The sequence below is a fragment of the Elgaria multicarinata genome, chromosome 8 (genome assembly GCF_023053635.1).
Source record: "Elgaria multicarinata webbii isolate HBS135686 ecotype San Diego chromosome 8, rElgMul1.1.pri, whole genome shotgun sequence".
NCBI classification, from domain to species: domain Eukaryota; kingdom Metazoa; phylum Chordata; class Lepidosauria; order Squamata; family Anguidae; genus Elgaria; species Elgaria multicarinata.
This window is the reverse complement of record NC_086178.1, coordinates 8,312,290-8,334,109: the sequence shown is the minus strand read 5'-3', so window position 1 is coordinate 8,334,109 and position 21,820 is coordinate 8,312,290. Positions and strand designations below refer to the sequence as shown.

Genomic DNA, 21,820 nt, shown 5'->3' with positions numbered 1-21,820 from the left:
GCAATATTCCCTCTTCCACTCTCCCTTATGTATTCCCAATCCATTTTGTTACTCCCTCCTCCTTCCCACCTTACCTTGCTTAGGTTCAGAGTAACAGAGAGTCCCATCAGTTTTCCCAGCCTCACTATGACAGACAAGTAGGTACTCAGTCCACAGGCTTCTTTGCAAACAACAAAACCTTTAGTGCATCACCATTTTGATGGCTGAGGGCCAGAACAGACATTACTTTAAATGCTAGTTGAGCAGCTATGTCAAAGTGGAGTAGAGGAGGGTGGGTTTAAGATCCAGACTTGGGGTAGGGGGTGGGTTTTTACTTACCCTTGAGTAAAAATGAAAAAAAGATATAGCAGCTAGTCACACAGCTAAACTTAATTTGATTTTGGCCATTGGAGCAACCTTCTGCAACCACATGTTCCCCAGATGTTTTGGACTACAATTCCCACAATTCTTGAAAATTAGCCATGCAGGGTGGAGCTGATGGGAGTTGCAGTCCAAAACATCTGGATTGCACCAGGAAGGAAAGACTGAGTTAGAGCATCGGTCTCCAACTGGATGGCCAGGACCCACTATTGGGTTACAGCTCAAGTTACAGAAAGCCAGATTCTGGCTGGACATCAGGAAAAAACTACCTAACTGTTAGAGTAGTATGACAATGGAACCAATTACTTAGGGAGGTTGTGGGCTCTTCCATACTAGATGCATTCGGGCGGCAGCTGGACAGCCATCTGTCAGGGATGCTTTAAGGTAGATTCCTGCAATGAGCAGGGACTAGATGGCCTCATAGGCCCCTTCCAACTGTACTATTCCATGATTGCAAGAACAACAGCAGCACTGTACAAATTATATGATAAAAAATTGAGAAGTTGGTCCCAATTGCATATTCAGCTTAAAGTTGGGTTCCTGGTTTGAAAAAATTGGAGATTACTGGTTTGGAGAGAGTTAATGGGTATTTGGGCCTGCTTGGAATTTAGTAGGGATGTGCTCCGCTCCGATTAGAAGCGGAGAATCAGAAGCGAATTGGCCTGCTCTGCCTTGCCCAGAGGTGGAGTAGAAGCGGACCAGGGACCCGTAGAAGCACGGCGAAGAGAAGCACCTATACGCGGAGCGCTTCTCTTTTCGCGGACCGATCCGATCGCCATTTTGAAAAATTTCGCCCACAGGATTGCATTGTGGAAAAGAATAGGGGATAACTGTATTTTTTTTAAGCTATCTTTCTGAAACTTCTTGTGCTTAGAGAGTCATGGCTGGGGGTCATTTTGAGCCTACTCTCAGCTCTCTGCGTGCTGCGGTTCGCTTGCTAGAATTTTTGGAAAAATCGTTTTTAATACTATTTAATACAGAAAGTGGCTGTGAAAGAACAATGTCCCTGCTCCTTAGGACTTCTATCACAATCCACAAATTTTAGTTTTGGCTGTCTTGTTCATTAATATCTGCATGGTTATAGTCATCCAGAGGATTTGGGGCGCGGTATCCTAAATATGCTGATGACACACAATTCTATTTCTCCTGATCTGCGTGTAGCATGGGATTCCATGAATGAGTACTTAAAATCAATGAGAAAGAATAAACTGAAGCTCAGTCTGGACATGACAGAGATGTACATAATGGATTATTTATCCTATCAGGAAAACAGTGTGTCCTAGAGAGCCTTACATCACCACTTGCTAATCATACCTGGAAAATAAGGAACAGCACCTGTATTGTGTTGCAACATCCTCACTTGTAGTTCTTCGGAACTATTGATGGTATTCCAGAAACAACAGAGCATAAGATGAGCCATGCTGGATCAGACCAAGGGTCCATCTAGACCAGCACTCCATTCACACAGTGGTCAACCAGCTGTCCACCAGTGAACCACAAGCAGGACATGGATGCAACAACACCATCCCTGCCCATGTTCCTCAACAACTGGTGTATATAGGCTTGCTGCCTAAGATATTGGATGTAGCACATAGCTATCAGGACTAGTAGCCGTTGCTAACCTTCTCCTCCAGGAATTTATCCACCCCCTTTTTAATTTTTATTTATTTATTTATTTTATTTACTTTATTTATATACTACTCCCCATTCAGAATTTCGGAGCGGTATATAAATATTGTAAATAAAACTTGAGATCTCCTCTTTAGCCCCATCAAACCCTCTTGTAAGGAGATAAACTTGTGAGCAGCCCAATTTGGATACAGAATGGCTCATCTTTTCTGCCCATGAATCTTTCCCCATATCCTCGTGTGTGGCCATAACCAGTGGAGAAACCAACTGGAACAATATCTTTAGCCAGAAGAAGATTGCTGCTTTTAGAGCTAACGTTTGAATTGAGTGACACGCTGTTTCCAGCCGGACAATATCTTTGGATGTAGATCTGGGGACCCCAAGCGCTCTGGATAGAAATTTATGTTGCTCAATCGCTAATGGTGTAATATCAGCAAGGGCCCATACAGGCACCCCATACAGAATCTGTGGGAGTAATTTAGCTTTAAATAGTTCTATTAGGGGAGCTGTCATCTTCCCTCCAGGCCCAGCTGCAAAACGGAAGAAAGCATTTGCAGTTACATTGGCTGATAAAGCTGTTCCTTTTAAGTGCTCGGACCAAGATCCCAAACTCTGGAATGTTATTCCTAAGTATTTGTCTTTATTCACCTGGTCGAGCTGGCGGTTGTCAATCTGCCAATGGTATATCTTCCTTTTTTTCCCAAAAACTAAAATTTTGGTTTTGTCATAATTAATCTGGAGAGCTTCACTCGTACAGTATGCGCTTAGAGCTCTTAGCATCCTTCGCATACCCACTTGAGTGTATGTGTTATCTGCATACAATAACACAGAGATGTTCCTATCCTTCAGGTGGGGTGGGTTGAAATCAAGGCTGGACAAGGAGGAAACAATATCATTTACATATAAATTAAATAGCAGTGGAGCTAACAAACACCCCTGCCGTACTCCTTTGTTAGTGGCGATGGGCTCTGATAAATCACCATCATTGGAGGTTCTCACACATAGGCTAGAGTTATAGTACAACCCCTGTATTCTTCTAAGTAACCTCCGGTCTATATTTAGTAGTGTTAACTTCCGCCACAGGCGGGGTCAGGGTATGGAGTCAAAGGCCGCTCTAAAATCTACAAATGCGGCAAAAAAAGAGTGGTAAGGGGGGGATGTATACTTCCCTGCTAGATGTTTTAATAAAAAGCAATTATCTATTGTAGATCTGCCGCATTGAAAGCCTGCTTGTTCTTCAGCCAAAAGATTTTCTCCAGTCACCCATGATTCCAACTTGTCTAAAAGGTGCCTTGCATATAGTTTGCTAGAAATATCGAGAAGGCTTATAGGGCGATAGTTTTTGGGGTAAGCCTGGCCCCCTTTTTTAAAAATAGGCACCACAATTGCCATCGCCCAGTCTTTAGGGAATTTCCCAGAACTATCAATAATTGTAAATAAAGCTGCAAGCATGGGGATCCACCAGTGGGGGTAGTCAATAACTCCTCCTTATCTTCAACTCTTGATAATCTTGCTCCATCTACAACTCGGATAGTTCGCCCCTCTCAACCCCAACCGTGGCTCACCTCTTTCCTCCGCTACCTTCGCTCTTGTTCCCAGGCAGCCAAATGCCTGTGGCGTAAGACCAAGGATTGGGCGGACTTTGTCCACTACAAATTTGTTCTCTCCTCTTTCTCTTCTGCCATTTCACTGGCCAAACAGCAGCACTACTCAACGTTGATTCAGTCAAATGCTAAGCACCCTCAGCGGCTCTTCGCGTCCTTCAATTCTCTTCTGAAGCCTAATCCGCCATCTCTCCCCGCCTCTCTGTCTGCCAATGACTTTGCCTCTTTCTTCAATGCTAAAATCCAAACTATACGCTCCGATCTAGCCAGCTCTGCTCCGCTTCCAGCTCCTGTCCCTCACCTGTCAGTTCCTCCTGCAACTCTCTCGGCATTCCCTTCGGTCTCAGCTGATGAACTGTCTAAAATACTGCGCTCGTCAAAGCCTTCCACTTGTTCTCGTGATCCGATTCCCTCTCGCGTCTTTATTAATCTTATCCCCGCTATCCTCCCATCCTTGCTTCACATCATTAATTCTTCTCTGTCCTCTGGTTCATTTCCTTCTGCTTTTAAACATGCTACAGTCTCTCCCATTCTCAAAAAACCCACTCTTGATCGACTATCCCTGTCTAACTACCGACCTGTCTCTCTCTTGCCCTTTGTCTCAAAGATCCTGGAACGTCTGGTCTACTCTCATTGTCTTGACTTTCTCTCTAATAACTCTGCTCTGGATCCCTTTCAATCTGGCTTCCGTCCTTTGCATTCCACTGAAACAGCCCTTACCAAGATCACCAATGATCTTCTTACTGCCAAGTCTAAAGGCCATTATTCCATTCTTATTCTCCTCGATCTAACCGCAGCCTTTGACACGGTTGATCACGATCTTCTCTTAGATTCCCTCCATGACCTTGGACTCTGTGGCTCTGTCTATAACTGGTTCGCCTCCTATCTAGAGGGTCGCTCTTTCAGCGTGTTGGCTAACGGCAGCTTGTCCTCCTCTTTTCCCCTTTCAGTTGGGGTTCCGCAAGGCTCGGTGCTTGGCCCGTTGTTGTTCTCTCTATACATGCTGCCCTTGGGTAAGCTTATTCAATCTCATGGCCTCCAATATCACCTGTATGCCGACGATACACAATTATATCTCTCATCTCCGGAACTTTCTCCTGATGTTCACGATCGTATCTCGGCATGTCTTTCAGATATCTCAGCCTGGCTGCTTCATCGTCGTTTGAAACTTAACATGGCAAAGACTGAATTGCTTGTTTTTCCTCCTAAACCTTCTCCTCACCTCTCATTCTCTCTTACTGTCAACGATGTCACGCTTACTCCGGTCAAGGAAGCTCGTAGTCTTGGCTTTATATTTGACTCCTCGCTCTCCTTTACTCCTCACATCGAGGCAGTAGCTAAATCCTGTCGTTTCTTCCTGTATAATATTGCCAGGATTCGACCATTTTTGTCTGTCTCTTCTGCCAAGACTCTCGTTCACGCACTGGTTATCTCTCGGTTGGACTACTGCAACCTTCTTCTCTCTGGCCTTCCTTCGTCTCACATCAGTCCGCTGGTCTCTGTCCACCACTCTGCCGCTAAGATCATCTTCTTGGCCCGCCGCTCTGACCATGTCACTCCACTTCTGAAATCTCTTCATTGGCTTCCAATTCACTCCAGAATCCAATATAAACTTCTCCTGCTGACCTTCAAAGCTCTTCACGGTCTAGCTCCTGCCTATCTCTCCTCTCTCATCTCACACTATCACCCCGCTCGTGCTCTCCGCTCCTCTGATGCCATGCTTCTCGCCTGCCCAAGGACCTCCACTTCCCTTACTCGGCTTCGTCCTTTTTCTTCTGCTGCCCCTTATGCCTGGAACGCTCTTCCAGAACACTTGAGAACTACAAACTCAATCACTGCTTTTAAAACTCAGCTAAAAACTTTTCTTTTCCCTATAGCCTTCAAATATTGAGTTTGTTCTGACTCTATACTGTTAGCTTCTCCCTACCGGTGCCTGTTTACACTTCCCTGTGCCTGTTTGCATTCTCCTTCCCTCTTTATTGTTTACTACAACTTATTAGATTGTAAGCCTATGCGGCAGGGTCTTGCTATTTACTGTGTTATCTGTACAGCACCATGTACATTGATGGTGCTATATAAATAAATAAATAAATAATAATAATAATAATAATAATAATAATAATAATAATAATAATAATAATAATAATAAAGGTCTGGTGGCATACCGTGCCTGCCTGGGGCCTTTCCAAAGTATAATTACTGCCCCGGGAAAAGCCCCTTTATACCTAACTTCTGTTACTTCACATGAGTTGAGATGGTTATTTACCCGGTGCAGATTAAACTCACTCCAGTTAATGGAGGTGAAAGCACGTTACAGGACCCATCCACGCGCTAAAGCTGACTGCCCTGCCGGCTGCCCCAAAACTGAGGACATGACACACTTTCTAGTTGAGTGCCCAGTGTATGTCGAGCTGAGGAAGCAATACCTTGTGCCCCTGATTCCCGGGTTCAACCACATGTCACCTAAAAATGTAACCCAGATATTATTGTTAGGCTCTGATCATTATATATCATACAGGACTGCAAAATTTGTACAGCGGGCGCTGGAGGTACGGAAGCTTCTGTTTGCCATATAGGATTAAATTTTACTAATCTGAGATTACTTGCAGGTACTCCAATTGAGCCTACTATCAGTTTTATATTATTAGCTTGTATTATTCTTCTGACTGTGGTGAGATTGAGTTTGGATATGCCATTATGTTATTATGTTAGTATGTTATTCTGCTACTATTTTATTTGTTTGCGAATGGCCTGATTGGCTAACAAGCAATAAAGTTTAAGTAAATAAAACTGGTGTCCATTGTCCTGCTTCCCCAGGACTCCTCATTGGAGAAATCTCCAATGGATCCTGGGGAAGGGACTAGCAGCAAGGTAGGACAAGAGCCCTTATTTTCAAGGGGCAGGTAAGACCCAGCTGAAGCCCCTTTAACAGAGCCTGACAGTGATGAAGGGGATCAGGAAGTTGTTCCAGCCCCAGCCAAGTGCTGGCTAATGAGGGTGAGGGATCAACCAGAGCTTGGAGGCTACAGGGCTAATTCCAGCACCTGATGTCAAGTTGTCAGGAGCTAAAAGATTCTGAACAGCCCAGGAAAGACGCTGGAAACAATGTGCGACCCCCAGTGGTGGACCCATCCAGTTCTCCACGTGTTTGGACTCCACAGTGAACCTAGACTCCTTGAACTTCGAGCCCAACTCTGCCTGTATCTAACATCCTACTCAGTGACCACGCTATTCAGCTCTGCTGGCATACCAGGCAACTAAGGAATCCAGCTGCAGTTTTCCTGCTTGGTCCACACATTTAATAAGGACAGCCACAAATCTCCACTCTTAGCAGGCAAAAATTGAGTTTGTTTCAAGCCCTTAAAAGAAAAGGGAGATAAGGTAGGAGGCTTAAGTTAAAGGAAGCCAGATTCCAGCTGGACATCAGGAAAAACTTCCTGTTAGAGCAGTATGACAATGGAATCAGTTACCTAGGGAGGTTGTGGGCTCTCCCACACTAGAGGCCTTCAAGAGGCAGCTGGACCACCATCTGTCAGGGATGGATTCCTGCATTGAGCAGGGGGTTGGACTCGATGGCCTTGTAGGCCCCTGCCAACTCTGCTATTCTATGATTCTATGATTCTATGAAATACGTATGGGATTGATTTTCCTATTTATTCTTTTCTGGTCCTTACCTACCCTTTAAATAAAATCCATTTCCCTAATAAAGTACCTCATGACCAGCTATCTTAATGGCATGCTATATAGGGTGACCATATGAAAAGGAGGACAGGGCTCCTGTATCTTTAACAGTTGCATAGAAAAGGAATTTCAGCAGGGGGGAATCCGCACGTCGTACCGAGACCGCTTCTAAGCGACCCCAGTGCGACGTGAAAGCGATCGTGTAACTTGCCTTTGGAAGAGCCAAGGAAGAGCCGTCCTTGCTGCCGCCTCCACCCACAGACCTCCTCGCCGGCCGGCGAGGAGAGCTCGGCTGAAGAAGGTGGGGTGGAGAGCGGAAGAAGCTCTCCACCCCGCCTTCTTCCCTCGAGCTCTCCGTCCCAGCCGGTGAGGAGGTCTGTGGGTGGCGGCGGCGGTGGTGGCGGCATGGACAGCTCTTCCTTGGCTCTTCCAAAGGCAAGTTACACGATCGCTTTCACGTCGCACTGGGGTCGCTTAGAAGCGGTCTCGGTATGACATGCAGATTCCCCAGGTATCATTTGCATATATGGAGAACCTGGTGAAATTCCCTCTTCATCACAACAGTTAAAGGTGCAGGAGCTATACTAGAGTGACCAGATTTGAAAGAGGCAGGGCATCTGCAACTTTAACTGTTGTGATGAAGAGGAAATTTCACCAGGTTCCCCATATATACAAATGATACCTGCTGAAATTTCCTTGTCAATGAAACTGTTAAAGATACAGGAGCCCTGTCCTCCTTTTCATATGGTCACCCTAATGCTATATTACAGCAAAAATATATCAATGATGATATTAATGTAATAATACCTTCCACTCCCAAAAATAATAATAATTTTATAGATTGATTATAATTATATACCACATGTTTTTCCTCTAAAGAACCCAGGGCAGGTTACATAATAGTCATCCTCTCCATTTTATCATCACAACAACAACCTTGTGAGGTAGGTTGGGCTTAGAGTCCCCACGGCTGAGTGGGGACTGGGACCCAGATCTCCCAACTCCCATTCCAACATTCTAGCCACTACACCACACACTTATTATTATTATTATTATTATTATTATTATTATTCCATAGTAATAATAATAATAGTAATAATAATAATAATAATAATAATAATAATAATAATAATAACTCTTGTTCACACTTCCAACAGCAACAATGTACTATCAGTGTACAGAGCACTTTGGAGGATGCAGTAAGGCCACAGGCTGAGTTCCCTTCTTTAAAGGGGAGCAGTGAATTGTGAGGTGCAGCAAAGGGAGAAAGGCTGGTAACGAGCAATTGCACAGCTGCAGTTGATCTGGACTATCAGTAAAAAAAACAATTGTGGATGCTTCATTTGGTAACATTTGTCACAATTTTCATAGGCATGATAGGCATTGGGCTGGATCCATTGGTGAGGGACAATGGGAATGGGCTTCCTGATCCCCCATGGTGAGGATTCCTGTAAGGGATCTTGGGGACATGGCAACAAGACCAGGCCAGTATGGGGGCTGAGAGCTGTCCACATCCAAGGTGATGTAAAGGGGTTCCCATTAGCCATTCATGCCATCCACCACCAGTGTCCTTGACACGCGGGCTAGGAATGGAATCAGTCAGTAGGTGGGCGGGTTCATTTTAGGATCCATGCCCTTTTTCACTGCCAACCCTATTCAAGTGAGTCCATAAAGTTGTGGCCAATTTATTATCCCAGCTGTGGCTGTGTGTCTAATTTGTTCTTGTCTCTTTGCCAACCAGACCCACCGAAGGACTGCCCACACAATGAGCACTCAGTCCCTGGTGGTTGTATCTCTCTCAGCATGAGATCTGTATCTCTAGCTCTGAACTGTGCATATGAAAGGAGAGAAGTTTTGCCTGCACGTTTGCCCTGGTTAACATTCTAATTATCCGCCCTCATTTCCGTAGCATATGAAAGCTCGCAGACTTACACTTGTATGTTCCAAGCGTCTTTACACTTTTCCTGTACTGCACGCTGAGGTTTACTCTCAAAATGTTTTTGCCATCGCCTCCACTCATTGATCTCCTTTGCACCTCCTCCTTACAGTTTATTCGTTGTTGGAAGGTGGAAGTTGGACAACTCCACCTCCATTCATCCTTACCGACAGCCGGGTCTTGCAGTACTTTTTCATTGGGAGTAGCTTCTCTTGTTACTGAACAGTTTGGGAAAAGAACTCTTTGTCCCCTAAGTATTGGCAATGTATATTCACAAGGCTTGACTAACTGTTTCTGCCTGGGGGGTTAGGCACATTGCATACATAGCTTTTAATAAAACTATTTCTGAAATCCCAAGCAGCGGTATATCTCCCAGGACAGGGTGGGTGTCTCTTACAGCTGGTACGAAATATTTCCAAATGAAGCAATACTTTTTGCTCCAGAGTGACTGCTTATAACCTACATGAAACATTTCCCCATATATTAACTCATTAATCAACTACAACCACAATCAGCTGCCAGTGGAGGATGGAGTGTTCCCAGAGCACTTCTTTCCAGTTTGCTGTTTTATAGGGTGACCATATGAAAAGAAGGACAGGGCTCCTGTATCCTTAACAGTTATATTGGTAAGGAAATTTCAGCAGGTGTCATTTGTATATATGGGTAACCTGGTGAAATTTCCTCTTCATCACAACAGTTAAAGCTGCAGGTGCCCTGCCCTCTTTTAAATCTGGTCACTCTAGTATAGCTCCTGCACCTTTAACTGTTGTGATGAAGAGGGAATTTCACCGGGTTCTCCATATATACAAATGACACCTGCTGAAATTCCCTTTTCTATGCAACTGTTAAAGATTCAGGAGCCCTGTCCTCCTTTCCATATGGTCACCCTGTTTAACATCAATCCAATGTTCTATTAAGGCACTGCGCAAGATTTTACTTGTCCCACATTTTACCAGTGCCACTAGGCACAAGGCTCATGCCTGCCAGGAAACAATATGAAAGCCCTAATCACTACACATGTTAAGTGATTAGGTGAACTAACTGAAGTGTTATGAAGAAGGTTAGTATTGTTCAAAAGTAACTCTTTCAAGATGCCAGAGGGTTGATGTTTTCTCCATCCTTTTTCAGGAATCTGGGGCTTAATCTGCACCTACATCCCTATTGCAACAGAGAAGGGGTAATTGCAAGGGTTCCTGCTTCAACAGTCATCACTCATGGGGCACAAGCAAGGAAGTTTCCCACAAGTAAAGGAGAGCCATTGCAGGAGGACAGGTGCCCTGTGACGGCATTGCTGAATGTGTATTGGGAGAAGTGGGTGGGACTGGACAAATGACTACGGAGCACAGAATTATTTTTTTTAAATATCTCCTTTGAGATTCGCACCAGCGCAGACACACAGCAATGCAGTTAGCTGGCAAACCATGCCCGCAAAGGCTTCTGGGTGAATGGCTGCTTCTGCTTATAAGCTAGCAAACTGTTATTTCCTTCCGTACCAGTCAGCAACGTTCCTTTGTGTTATGGGAAAGATGGGTCAAAACCACAATTACAGTGATCTCATGAGAACCTCAGGTGTCTTATCTATGTAGCCTGGTACTGTATCTGGAGGCTCTTTACGAGCTGATATTCCAGTATTGCCCTATTGAGGGGCCATGTCATAACAGCCCATCCATCCAATTAGTAAGTGAACCTGGGTGAAAGAGATGTGCTTATGTGTGCCAAAGAAATGCCAAGTAATACCTTGTTTACATTTGTTTATTAATAACAAAGCAGTTCTCCTCATCACAAGAATCCATAGCACAAGTCTACAGTAATGCCTTGTTTACCTGTGAGTCTGACTACTTTGTCTCCTTGGCAACCCTGAAAGAACCTGAAAGCTCACCTCTGAAGCTAGAAGGATTGGAACGACTGGCGCAGTGAGGAGCAGGATAAGCCAGGTGATTCAAGTATGTTCAGATTCAGAGGGAAGGAGGGAGCAGGGGCAGCCAGGAGGAGTAACCGGCTCCCAGGGCAGCCACACAGTGAGATGTGGAGTCTGGCCACTCAACACCTGGCTATTCTCTGTGGGCCTGTAGCCTGGCCAGAGGTAGAACAGGAGTGCATGCCTGCTAGCCTATTGACTGCAATAGAGTCACTGCAGCTTAGTAAGCTGTCAGCTAAGAAGAAGCAGGGTGCTGGCCCTTTAGCCTGGCTGTTGCTGACAGCACTGAAGACTGTAGGGCGGAATGAACTAGAGTAGAAAGTGAAAGTAGAGCAGCTACAAGACAAATTAAGCAAAGAGCAAGTTTTTCAGAGTCCTAACCAGAGAAACTCTGCAGGGCAGCCTTGCTACTAACGAGGTATGAGAGCACAAAGCAGAAGAATTGGCAGTCAGGCTGATTTGCAGGACAAAGAAAAAGTGTCCTAGGTGCTAAAAAATGTGCAGTCTGATTACAACTCCCGGCTGGGGTCCAGCCAGATGGTATCCGTGGGATGATCTGTCAGAAGAGGAAGATCTTGCCATATGTGAGAGTGAAGAAGAAGCTGAAGCTGCGGCACAGGCTAGACCCCTTTTAAAGAAAAGAGCTCACCAGAAGACAGTCCCAGGGCAAAATGCACCTGTGATAGACATGTTGCAGACTATGAAAGACAACACCAGCCAGGAGTTCATTGCTTTGCAGCAGCAGTACCAACAGAAACGAAGTGATTCTGGCTTGGTTAGTCAGGATTCAGGACACAGGTGGTGATTCTGTGCAGCTAACTGGGGATGAAATGGTAAAGCTCAGTGGAGTCACCACACAGCCAGCACTGAGGCAGATACTTTGCATGGCTCCCACAGTTCCAGGAATATGTAGCTGTGAATTTGGTCTTTTTTAACCTCCGAACCTACACCAAATGGGTCTGAAACACCCCAGTGGGGAACCAGTGCTAATCCAAATAGACAAACATTTACTCCCAACTGACCAGCATCACCACAGACATGACTGTAAATAAGAATCTATTTATTGTAAAAATTGCAAAATTAAACAAGTGGCATGCGAGATGATGCTGTCACGGTGATGCATGCCATATACCAGCAAATTTGGAAAACACAAGAATGGCCATCAGACTGTAAAAAATCAACTTATATCCCCATACCAAAAAAGGGAAACACTAAAGAATGTTCAAACTATTGGACAGTGGCACTTATTTCACATGCCAGCAAATAATGCTCAAGATCCTGCAAGGTAGACTCCAGCAATTCATGGAGCGAGAATTGCCAGATGTACAAGCTGGGTTTAGAAAAGGCAGAGGAACCAGAGACCAAATTGCCAATATCTGCTGGATAATGGAGAAAGCCAGGGAGTTCCAGAAAAACATCTATTTCTGTTTTATTGACTATTCTAAAGCCTTTGACTGTGTGGATCATAACAAACTGTGGCAAGTTCTTGGTGGTATGGGGATACCAAGTCATCTTGTCTGCCTCGTGTAGTATCAAGTGTAGAATCTGTATAACAAACAAGTAGCAATGGTAAGAACAGACCATGGAACAACGGACTGGTTTAAGATTGGGAAAGGAGTACGGCAGGGTTGTATACTCTCACCTTACCTATTCAACTTGTATGCAGAACACATCATGCAACGTGCTGGGCTTGACGAATCCAAGGCTGGATCCCTGGGGAAGGTAATGGCAACCCACCCCAGTATTCTTGCCATGAAAACTAAATGGATCAGTACAACCAGAGATATGTCAGTATACCATCGGAAGATTGACTACATCCTTTGCAGCCAAAGGTGGCAGACATCTATACAGACAGTAAAAACAAGACCTGGAGCTGACTGTAGTTCAGATCACGAACTTCTTATTGCACAATTTAGAATCAAACTAAAGAGAATAGGGAAGACCCACAGATCAGTTAGATATGAGCTCACTAATATTCCTAATGAATATGCAGTGGAAGTGAAGAACAGATTTAAGGGACTAGATTTAGTAGATAGGGTCCCGGAAGAACTATGGACAGAAGTTCGCAACATTGTCCAAGAGGTGGCAACAAAAAACGTCCCAAAGAAAAAGAAAACCAAGAAGGCAAGATGGCTGTCTGCTGAGACACTGGAAGTAGCCCAAGAAAGAAGGAAAGCAAAAGGCAACAGTGATAGGGGGAGATATGCGCAATTATATGCAAAATTCCAGAGGTTAGCAAGAAGAGATAAGGAATTATTTTTAAACAAGCAATGTGCGGAAGTGGAAGAAGACAATAGAATAGGAAGGACAAGAGACCTCTTCCAGAAAATTAGAAACATCGGAGGTAAATTCCAGGCAAAAATGGGTATGATCAAAAACAAAGAAGGCAAGGACCTAACAGAAACAGAAGAGATCAAGAAAAGGTGGCAAGAATATACGGAAGATCTGTATAGGAAGGATAATAATATCGGGGATAGCTCAGACGGTGTGGTCAGTGAGTTAGAGCCAGACATCCTGAAGAGTGAGGTTGAATGGGCCTTAAGAAGCATTGCCAATAACAAGGCAGCAGGAGACGACGGTATCCCAGCTGAACTGTTTAAAATATTGCAAGATGATGCTGTCAAGGTGATGCATGCCATATGCCAGCAAATTTGGAAAACACAAGAATGGCTATCGGACTGGAAAAAATCAACTTATATCCCCATACCAAAAAAGGGAAACACTAAAGAATGTTCAAACTATCGGACAGTGGCACTTATTTCACATGCCAGCAAGGTAATGCTCAAGATCCTGCAAGGTAGACTCCAGCAATTTATGGAGCGAGAATTGCCAGATGTACAAGCTGGGTTTAGAAAAGGCAGAGGAACTAGAGACCAAATTGCCAATATCCGCTGGATAATGGAGAAAGCCAGGGAGTTCCAGAAAAACATCTATTTCTGTTTTATTGACTACTCTAAAGCCTTTGACTGTGTGGATCATAACAAACTGTGGCAAGTTCTTGGTGGTATGGGGATACCAAGTCATCTGGTCTGCCTCCTGAGGAATCTGTATAACGAACAAGTAGCAACGGTAAGAAGAGACCACGGAACAACGGACTGGTTTAAGATTGGGAAAGGAGTACGGCAGGGCTGCATACTCTCACCTTATCTATTCAACTTGTATGCAGAACACATCATGCGACGTGCTGGGCTTGACGAATCCAAGGCTGGAGTTAAAATCGCAGGAAGAAACATTAACAATCTCAGATATGCAGATGACACCACTTTGATGGCTGAAAGCGAGGAGGAGCTGAGGAGCCTTATGACAAAGGTGAAAGAAGAAAGTGCAAAAGCCGGGTTGCAGTTAAACCTCAAAAAAACCAAGATTATGGCAACTAGCTTGATTGATAACTGGCAAATAGAGGGAGAAAACGTGGAGGCAGTGACAGACTTTGTATTTCTGGGCGCAAAGATTACTGCAGACGCTGACTTCAGCCAGGAAATCAGAAGACGTTTACTTCTTGGGAGGAGAGCAATGACAAATCTTGATAAAATAGTTAAGAGCAGAGACACCACACTGACAACAAAGGTCCGCATAGTTAAAGCAATGGTATTCCCCGTAGTAACCTATGGCTGCGAGAGCTGGACCATAAGGAAAGCTGAGCGAAGGAAGATAGATGCTTTTGAACTGTGGTGTTGGAGGAAAATTCTGAGAGTGCCTTGGACTGCAAGAAGATCAAACCAGTCCATACTCCAGGAAATAAAGCCAGACTGCTCACTTGAGGGAATGGTATTAAAGGCAAAACTGAAGTACTTTGGCCACATAATGAGAAGACAGGATACCCTGGAGAAGAGGCTAATGCTAGGGAAAGTGGAAGGCAAAAGGAAGAGGGGCCGACCAAGGGCAAGATGGATGGATGATATTCTGGAGGTGACAGACTTGACCTTGGGGGAGCTAGGGGTGGCGACAGCTGACAGAAAGCTCTGGTGTGGGCTGGTCCATGAAGTCACGAAGAGTCGGAAACGACTGAATGAATAAACAACAACAACAAATTCTTCCTCATGCACACTATTTGAATCTAAAAGCTATGCTAAAGCATTACTAAGTTTCTTTGGACATGTGAAGAGTAAAAGCAGAAGTTAGAGTGAAAGAGAACATCCAAGACTTGGAAATAATTTCAAGTTCCAGCTTCAGAAAATAAGTCCAAGTCCTAAAGTCTTGAAATGCTCTAAGTCCCAACTTTCAGGCAAATACTCTAAATCCCAAAGTCTAAAAGCATAAAGTAGTTTCATAGTTACCCAACTCCTTGGGTCCATCAATCCACAAGTCTGATGTGAAGTTGAAGAGAAGAAGAAGAAGAAGAAGAAGAAGAAGAAGAAGAAGAAGAAGAAGAAGAAGAAGAAGAAGAAGAAGAAATAAATAAATCTGCCTTACAGCCCTACTACCTGTGCTTTTATACACTTGTTCTGGCCCAAAGGTGGGGGTCAATGAGTGATGAGACCACCATCTCCCAATCACAATTGGCATGAATAAGTGATTAGACCACCCATTCACCAATTAGAAGTTTGATGTCTCCCCCTTCCCAATATCTCTCATGTTATACTCATGGGGTCCAGAAAACATGGCTGCCATATGGGCGTATTATCTTGAGTGGTGTGTTTATGTCTAGGACATCTTCTTTGAGCTCCCATTCCTCTTCAGACATATCCACCCAAACACCTCCTCCCAGGTGTCATGTTTGCTCAGTATTATGACTTTCCATACACAACTTCGAGTGAGGACGTTCTTTTATCAGCAGGTGCACACCACGAGATGTCAAAACAGTTTTTTTTCCTCCTAGTGGATCATACAATCATAGCTGTCTGAGCATGCTCAGCTCTCTCATCCAGCTTGCTCACACACTCTCCCAGCACACTGTGGCCTTGAATGTACTCTAAGAAGCCGCTTGTAAAAGTCCACAGTGGGTTTTTTTTTCCTTTTCCTCAAAGACAGCCCTACAAGTCTTACCTAGAGTCTTAGTTAATGGTATAACATCAACTAGCATAGAATCAAACTTCAAGGTCTTCATGTCCATGGCTCATGGGTCTGGAATATACATTTGGGGGTATTTTAGATATGAGTCTCAGGTCTTTTAGGGGGTCTTGTAAATCTCCCCAAAACCCTCACTCAAGCCACACCATTCCAGATCAAATCATCCATATTTAACTTGAAGTAGCCTTCGACATGTAGCATAATTTAACCCTTTAAGCACCAGATTAACAGTAGCCTCACAGTCTGGATCATCCTAGCCATGCGCCAGGCATGTCCAGATTAAACTGAGGTAGATGCTGTGACCCAAACCTGATGCACCCTGGGTGAAGCCCAAGCCCAGCTGAGAGAGTTAGAAATGGCCAGGCCTGAACCTGTTTTGTCGTGACCACATCCCTTGCCTCTGGCCCTGCTGGAACCCTGCTGTTCTTGGTCTTGGACCCAGACCCGGACCCCTGCTTGAACTCAGGTTTGCCTTTGGGCTCTGAAACCTGCTTATTTCTGGACTTTGCCTCTGCTTGGACTTTGTGTCAGGCAGGGTCCATAGTCACCGGAACAGGCTACAGCAGATCCAACAGGTTGCGTTGCTGCAGCAAAGGCTAGAGCAGAAATGCTGGTCTTATATAGCCCTTACCCTAACTGCTCTCAGCTGATCCACATTAGCCCCCATGGAGTACTGCTGGCAAAGGGCCTGAGTCCAGCAAGCACTCTACAGCAGAACAGCTCATGACAGTGGACCTGGGTCCTGCAAATACTCTGCACTAGCACAAATCCTGACACTTGCTCATGGTCGCCCTGCAGATTTTAGCACGAATGCTCCATCTGTGAGGGGCTACATCCATGCATCAACTGCCCTATGGTCAAAGGTTGGAAAAGACCCGGTCACAATAATCAAGATGGACACAAGCCTGGTGGGGGGCAGCAGCTCCCGCCCCAAAAGCCCAGTTAGATTGGAGCCACTTAAGCAGCTCTTGTGGCGGTATCCACAGTATGAGGATGCTTTAAGGAAGACATTCAAATTCCTTTTCAAGCACAGCATACAGCCCACTTTGCACACAACCAGAAGTCCATCCTGGGCATGGAAAATGATCAAGATAAAAAATGACAAAGAGGTTTCAGCAGGTCAGGTCACTGGCCCCTTTACAAAACCACCACTTATGAACCTAAGGGTGTCACCTTTAGGGATAGTGCTTAAGAAATCACCTGGGAAGTTGAGACTCATTCGCAACCTCTCTTTTCCTAAGGAACTGTGAATGTCGAAATTCCTGAGCACCTTTACTTGGGATATTACACTTCTTTTGATGCTGCAGTGAAAATGATGCAAGTTTATGGCCATGGTGCATTATTGGGGGAGTATGACATAAAGTCAGCCTTCCATATAATGCTCATCTACATAGATTTTTGCCTTTTGGAATTCTGCTTTAACAGCAGATATTATTTTGATAGTACCCTCCCCATGGGTTGCTCCATCTTCTATGCCATGTTTGAGAAGTTTAGCACCTTCTTGGAATGGGTGAAAAGATATAAGGCTGGAATTCAAAGCATTATCCATTTTTAGACAAGTTTTTGTTCACTGGCCCATGTAGTTCTACTCAATGTGCCCAGTTCATGAGAGACTTTGAGCTATTGGCTGCAGAGGTGTCCCCACAAATAAATTTCCCCTCCCTTAGATTGCTGATCATAATTCTATAGCAGGGGTGTGAAATGTACTGCCGGTTGGCCACTTGCACCTCATCAGGTCATTTGTGGTGACCCACCAACCCCTCCACATATCTGCTGCCATGGCTTTCCCACACTAGTACTGATGAGAGATCAGAGATAAGGAAGGGATTCTTTTGCTAACACAAGCCATAGAAAACAAACCCCCACAAATTCTCTTGCTAGCAATAGTGCTGGTAAGGGAACCTCTTCTCTTATTTTTGATCTCTCACCTTGCTAGAACTAGCAAGAGAATTCCCAGGCTTGTGTGTTGGTGCGCATGTTTGTTTGTACACATGTGCATGTGTGCATGCATGTGCAGTCTTCTGGCACTACCCATGTGGTCCTTGGAGCCAAAAGGTTTATGCACCCCTGATCCGGAAGGACAGAAGGCAGAATAATTAAATGAGAAATGTTACCAAGTAGTTTATTCAATGAAAAGGGTCCCCCTTTTGTCTTTGAAAGGCACAGAATAAGAAATGTCTAGTTTTATCATTGTCTTTTTTCTGGTAAGGGAACATCAAACCGACCTGCTAGAGACTTAAAAGTAATAGATGAACAAATGAGTTGAAAGTAATATATAGTAAACACACACTGGCTGGAATGCTTGCAAGTGCCCTCTTCTTCATTGCCCTGTCTCCCAGCATGATACATTTATATACAGGAAAAAGTACATGTGCACGAATGGCAAACTAGAAGGGGAAATCTCTTTCTGGTGATGAAGATTTACATAGCAACCAGTAATGTCACAGATCTATTTCAAGTTTGGACACAGTGAAGAGGTTCTAGTATAGAGTGAGCTAATCAAAGCAAGGGAGAAGATCAAAGTAAGTGAAAAAATAATGAAGGAGAAATTTACAGAAATACTACATCATAATTATTTCTGTTAGCTTTGTGAAGAGCTACAGCGGGGAATAGCACAGATTTTATAGGGATGAGGATGTCTTGTCACCCCTGTTATAGGTTCTTCATTGAGTTCTTTCACTCCTTCTGGCAGCTGAAACTTGAAGTTCCTCAGCAGGCAGGTTAAAAAGATGAAGAGGTCAACCTTTGCCAGCAGTTCCCCCAAACACACTCGAGCCCCTGTGGAGGAAGGAAAGGACAGACAGCAAGTGAGCAATAACCTGTTCTCCAGGGCACATATCCCAGTTAGGAATTAGGTGTGACTGTTATGAGGCCCTCGGCCATGGCCTCCTTCCACCTCATACTCTTGCTGCTACAACTCCTTTTCCATACCTCCCTTTAACTCTTTTGGTTTGCATCCCTGAAGAGGAGTGACTTTGGCCTAGGTGCACCAGTAGTGGATCCTGATTATACACAGCTTCAATGCATGTCCAACTACTGGAAGTACCTAAGACAGGGAAATGAAAATTGATGCTTTCCACCCAACTTTCCCAGCCTGTATAAATAAACATGTGGATAGGGGTAATGTGGCAGACATTGATTACTTGGACTTTCAAAAGGCTTTTGAGAAAGTCCCTCACCAAAGACTCCTGAGCAAACTTTACAGTTATTTAATAAGATAAGAGGTCTTGTTATGGATTAGTAACTGGTTAAAGAACAGAAAGCAGAAAGTAATAATATTTCTCACAATACAGTGATGTAAACAGTAGGCTCTCACAGGGGTCTGTATTGGGGCCAATGCTTTTTAACTTGTTCATAAATGGTCTGGAACTAGGATGGCTATGTTTGCTGATGACATCAAATTATTTAGGATAGTTGCTTAAGGATTGGAAAAATCTCCAAAATTATCTCTCCAAGCTGGGAGAATGGACATCAAGATAGAAAACATGGTTCAGTGTAAGAAAGTGTAAAATGAGGCATGTTGGGTGGACAGAGGGAAGCCTAGCTTCACATATATGTGATGGGATCTGAGCTAGTGGTGACTGATCAAAAAAGAGAACTTGGGCTGTCCTGGTCAGCTTGATAAAAATGTTGATTCTCAGTGTACAGCTGCTGTATAAAGAAAAGAGAGATAGTAAATTTCATGTTAGGCATAACTAGGAAAGGGATAGAAAATCAAACGGCCTATTGTATGACCACACTTGGAATGCTGCATACAGTTCTGGTCAGTACAGTTAAAAATGGAAGTTGTAGAGTTGGAATCTTGCAGAAAATGGCAACCAAAATGACCAAGGAGCTGCAGCAACTGTTGAATGAAGAAAGGTTACAACCTCAGGACTGTTTAGCTTAGAAAAAAGTTAGTAAGGGGGGGCATGATAGAGGTGTACAAAATTATTCATGGTCTGCAGAAAGTAGGTAGAGAGATATTTTTGTCCCTCTCTCATAACAGTAGAACCATAAAGGGTCATCTCATGAAGCTGATTGGTGGGTGATTCAGGACTGATAAAGGGACGTATGCAGCATGTAGTTAAACTATGGAATTAGTGACCACATTATGGGCTGATAGATTGAAAAGAGGCTACCAGTAGCTACTAATACTGATAGATTTAAAAGAGGCTACCAGTGGCTACTAACGATGAAAGCCAGTTATTGGAAACACAAGTCGGAGGGTGCTATTGCACCCATGCTCTTCCTGTGGGTTTCCCACAGGCATCAGGTTGGCCACTGTGTGAACAGAATACAGACCAGATGGACAATTGGTCTGATCCCTCATGACAGTTCTTAGGTTCTTATCTTCTGGGGAAAACCCAGAAAATATATTGATAGCTTATCTACAAATCACAAGCAGGTTTGGATTTTTGCATTTACCTGCACCAAATGCCAGAAATTCTTCTCTAGCCACAAAATTTCCATCCTTGTCCAAAAAATGATTTGGGTTGAACTTTTCAGGAGTCTCCCAGTGCTCAGGATCGACAAGAACAGAGCGCAGATCTGGAAAAACCGTGACCCCCTGCAAGAAAGATACAATTGATTGCTTTGTCCTCTGTATGTGGAACCAAGAGCAAAATTAATTTCATACAGCATGTCTCAGTAACTCAATTAGTCACCCCAGGATATCATAGTGGAACATTTGTGTGACGGTCAACCCTATGTTAGTTGCATTGTAGCCCTGTTTACTTTAGAGGCAAAGAAATTACACAGTGTCTTTGTGAAGAATAAGCCTGTGCCGTTGCTGCTATTTTGTTTTGTTTCTTTGTTTTATTGTGGTTTTATTGAAAGGACATATGGCTAAATATAAATAAACTACTGCAGACTCTGAATGCACCCAGGACAGCACTTTTCAGGATTGTTCTTCACTTTCACAGTACTAATTACAGCCTCTCTCTCTCTCTCTCTCTCTCTCTCTCTCTCTCTCTCTCTCTCTCTCTCTCTCTCTGGCCTTTGCTAGACCAGGCTTTACCCTGGGGTGAACCCTGGGATCACCCCTGTCCAGATGATGCACAGGGGATCCCGGGGTCAGGGAGGGGTCAGCCCTCCCTTGCCCTAGGATAACAGGCTCCACTTTGGGCCCAGTATTTCCTGCAGTCTTGGGCTGAGTCCAAGACCGCAAGCACGTGGGCTGTTCCAAGACTTTTCCTAGCTTTAGTGATTACTCGTGAGGAGCCGGGAGAAGCCACACATGGGACGCAGCACTCCGCAGGAGCACTGCGCCCATCGAGGCAGGGTGGGGGGAGATCGGGACAGCAGGCTGTGGGGAGATCAGGACAGAGCAGGGTGGGGGGAGATCGCGGACAGGGGATTGCGGACAGGGGAGATCGCAGATGGGCGATTGCGGACAGGGAGATCACGGACAAGGGGAGTGGGGAAACCCAATTTTTTTTAAAAAAAAACCCACTTACCTTTGTGCACGAGTGTTCATGCACGTCGTCCCCTTTAAATGAAAAAATGGTGGGTGTGATGTCTCTATACTTCAGTCGCCTCGCCTGATGTCAAGACGAGGGCGGGATCTCACATTGTTTACGTGAGATCACCCCTCATCCATCCCAGAACAACAAGTAGGTCTAGCAAAGGCCTCTCTCTCACACACATACACACACACACACACACACACACACACACACACCTCTTAGAACTTAGGCCTCA

The 21,820-nt window shown here is 44.5% G+C and overlaps 1 protein-coding gene across 2 annotated transcripts in view; it reads right to left on the bottom strand.

Annotated features, from left to right (window-relative positions):
- Nucleotides 1-21,820, bottom strand: part of LOC134402405 (cytochrome P450 2C39-like) — a 96,614-nt gene that overhangs the window by 26,500 nt on the left and 48,294 nt on the right. Inside the window, exons 8-9 of one of the 2 annotated variants that reach the window (XM_063131834.1) lie at nucleotides 20,546-20,687; nucleotides 18,691-18,916 (exon numbers count right to left, since the gene is read on the bottom strand). In XM_063131834.1, coding sequence (XP_062987904.1) covers nucleotides 18,720-18,916; nucleotides 20,546-20,687 — 339 coding nt within the window. In that variant the 3' untranslated portion in view covers nucleotides 18,691-18,719. Of the gene's footprint in view, nucleotides 1-18,690; nucleotides 18,917-20,545; nucleotides 20,688-21,820 lie in introns of those variants that run through there. The other variant, XR_010025707.1, reaches the window with a different exon arrangement.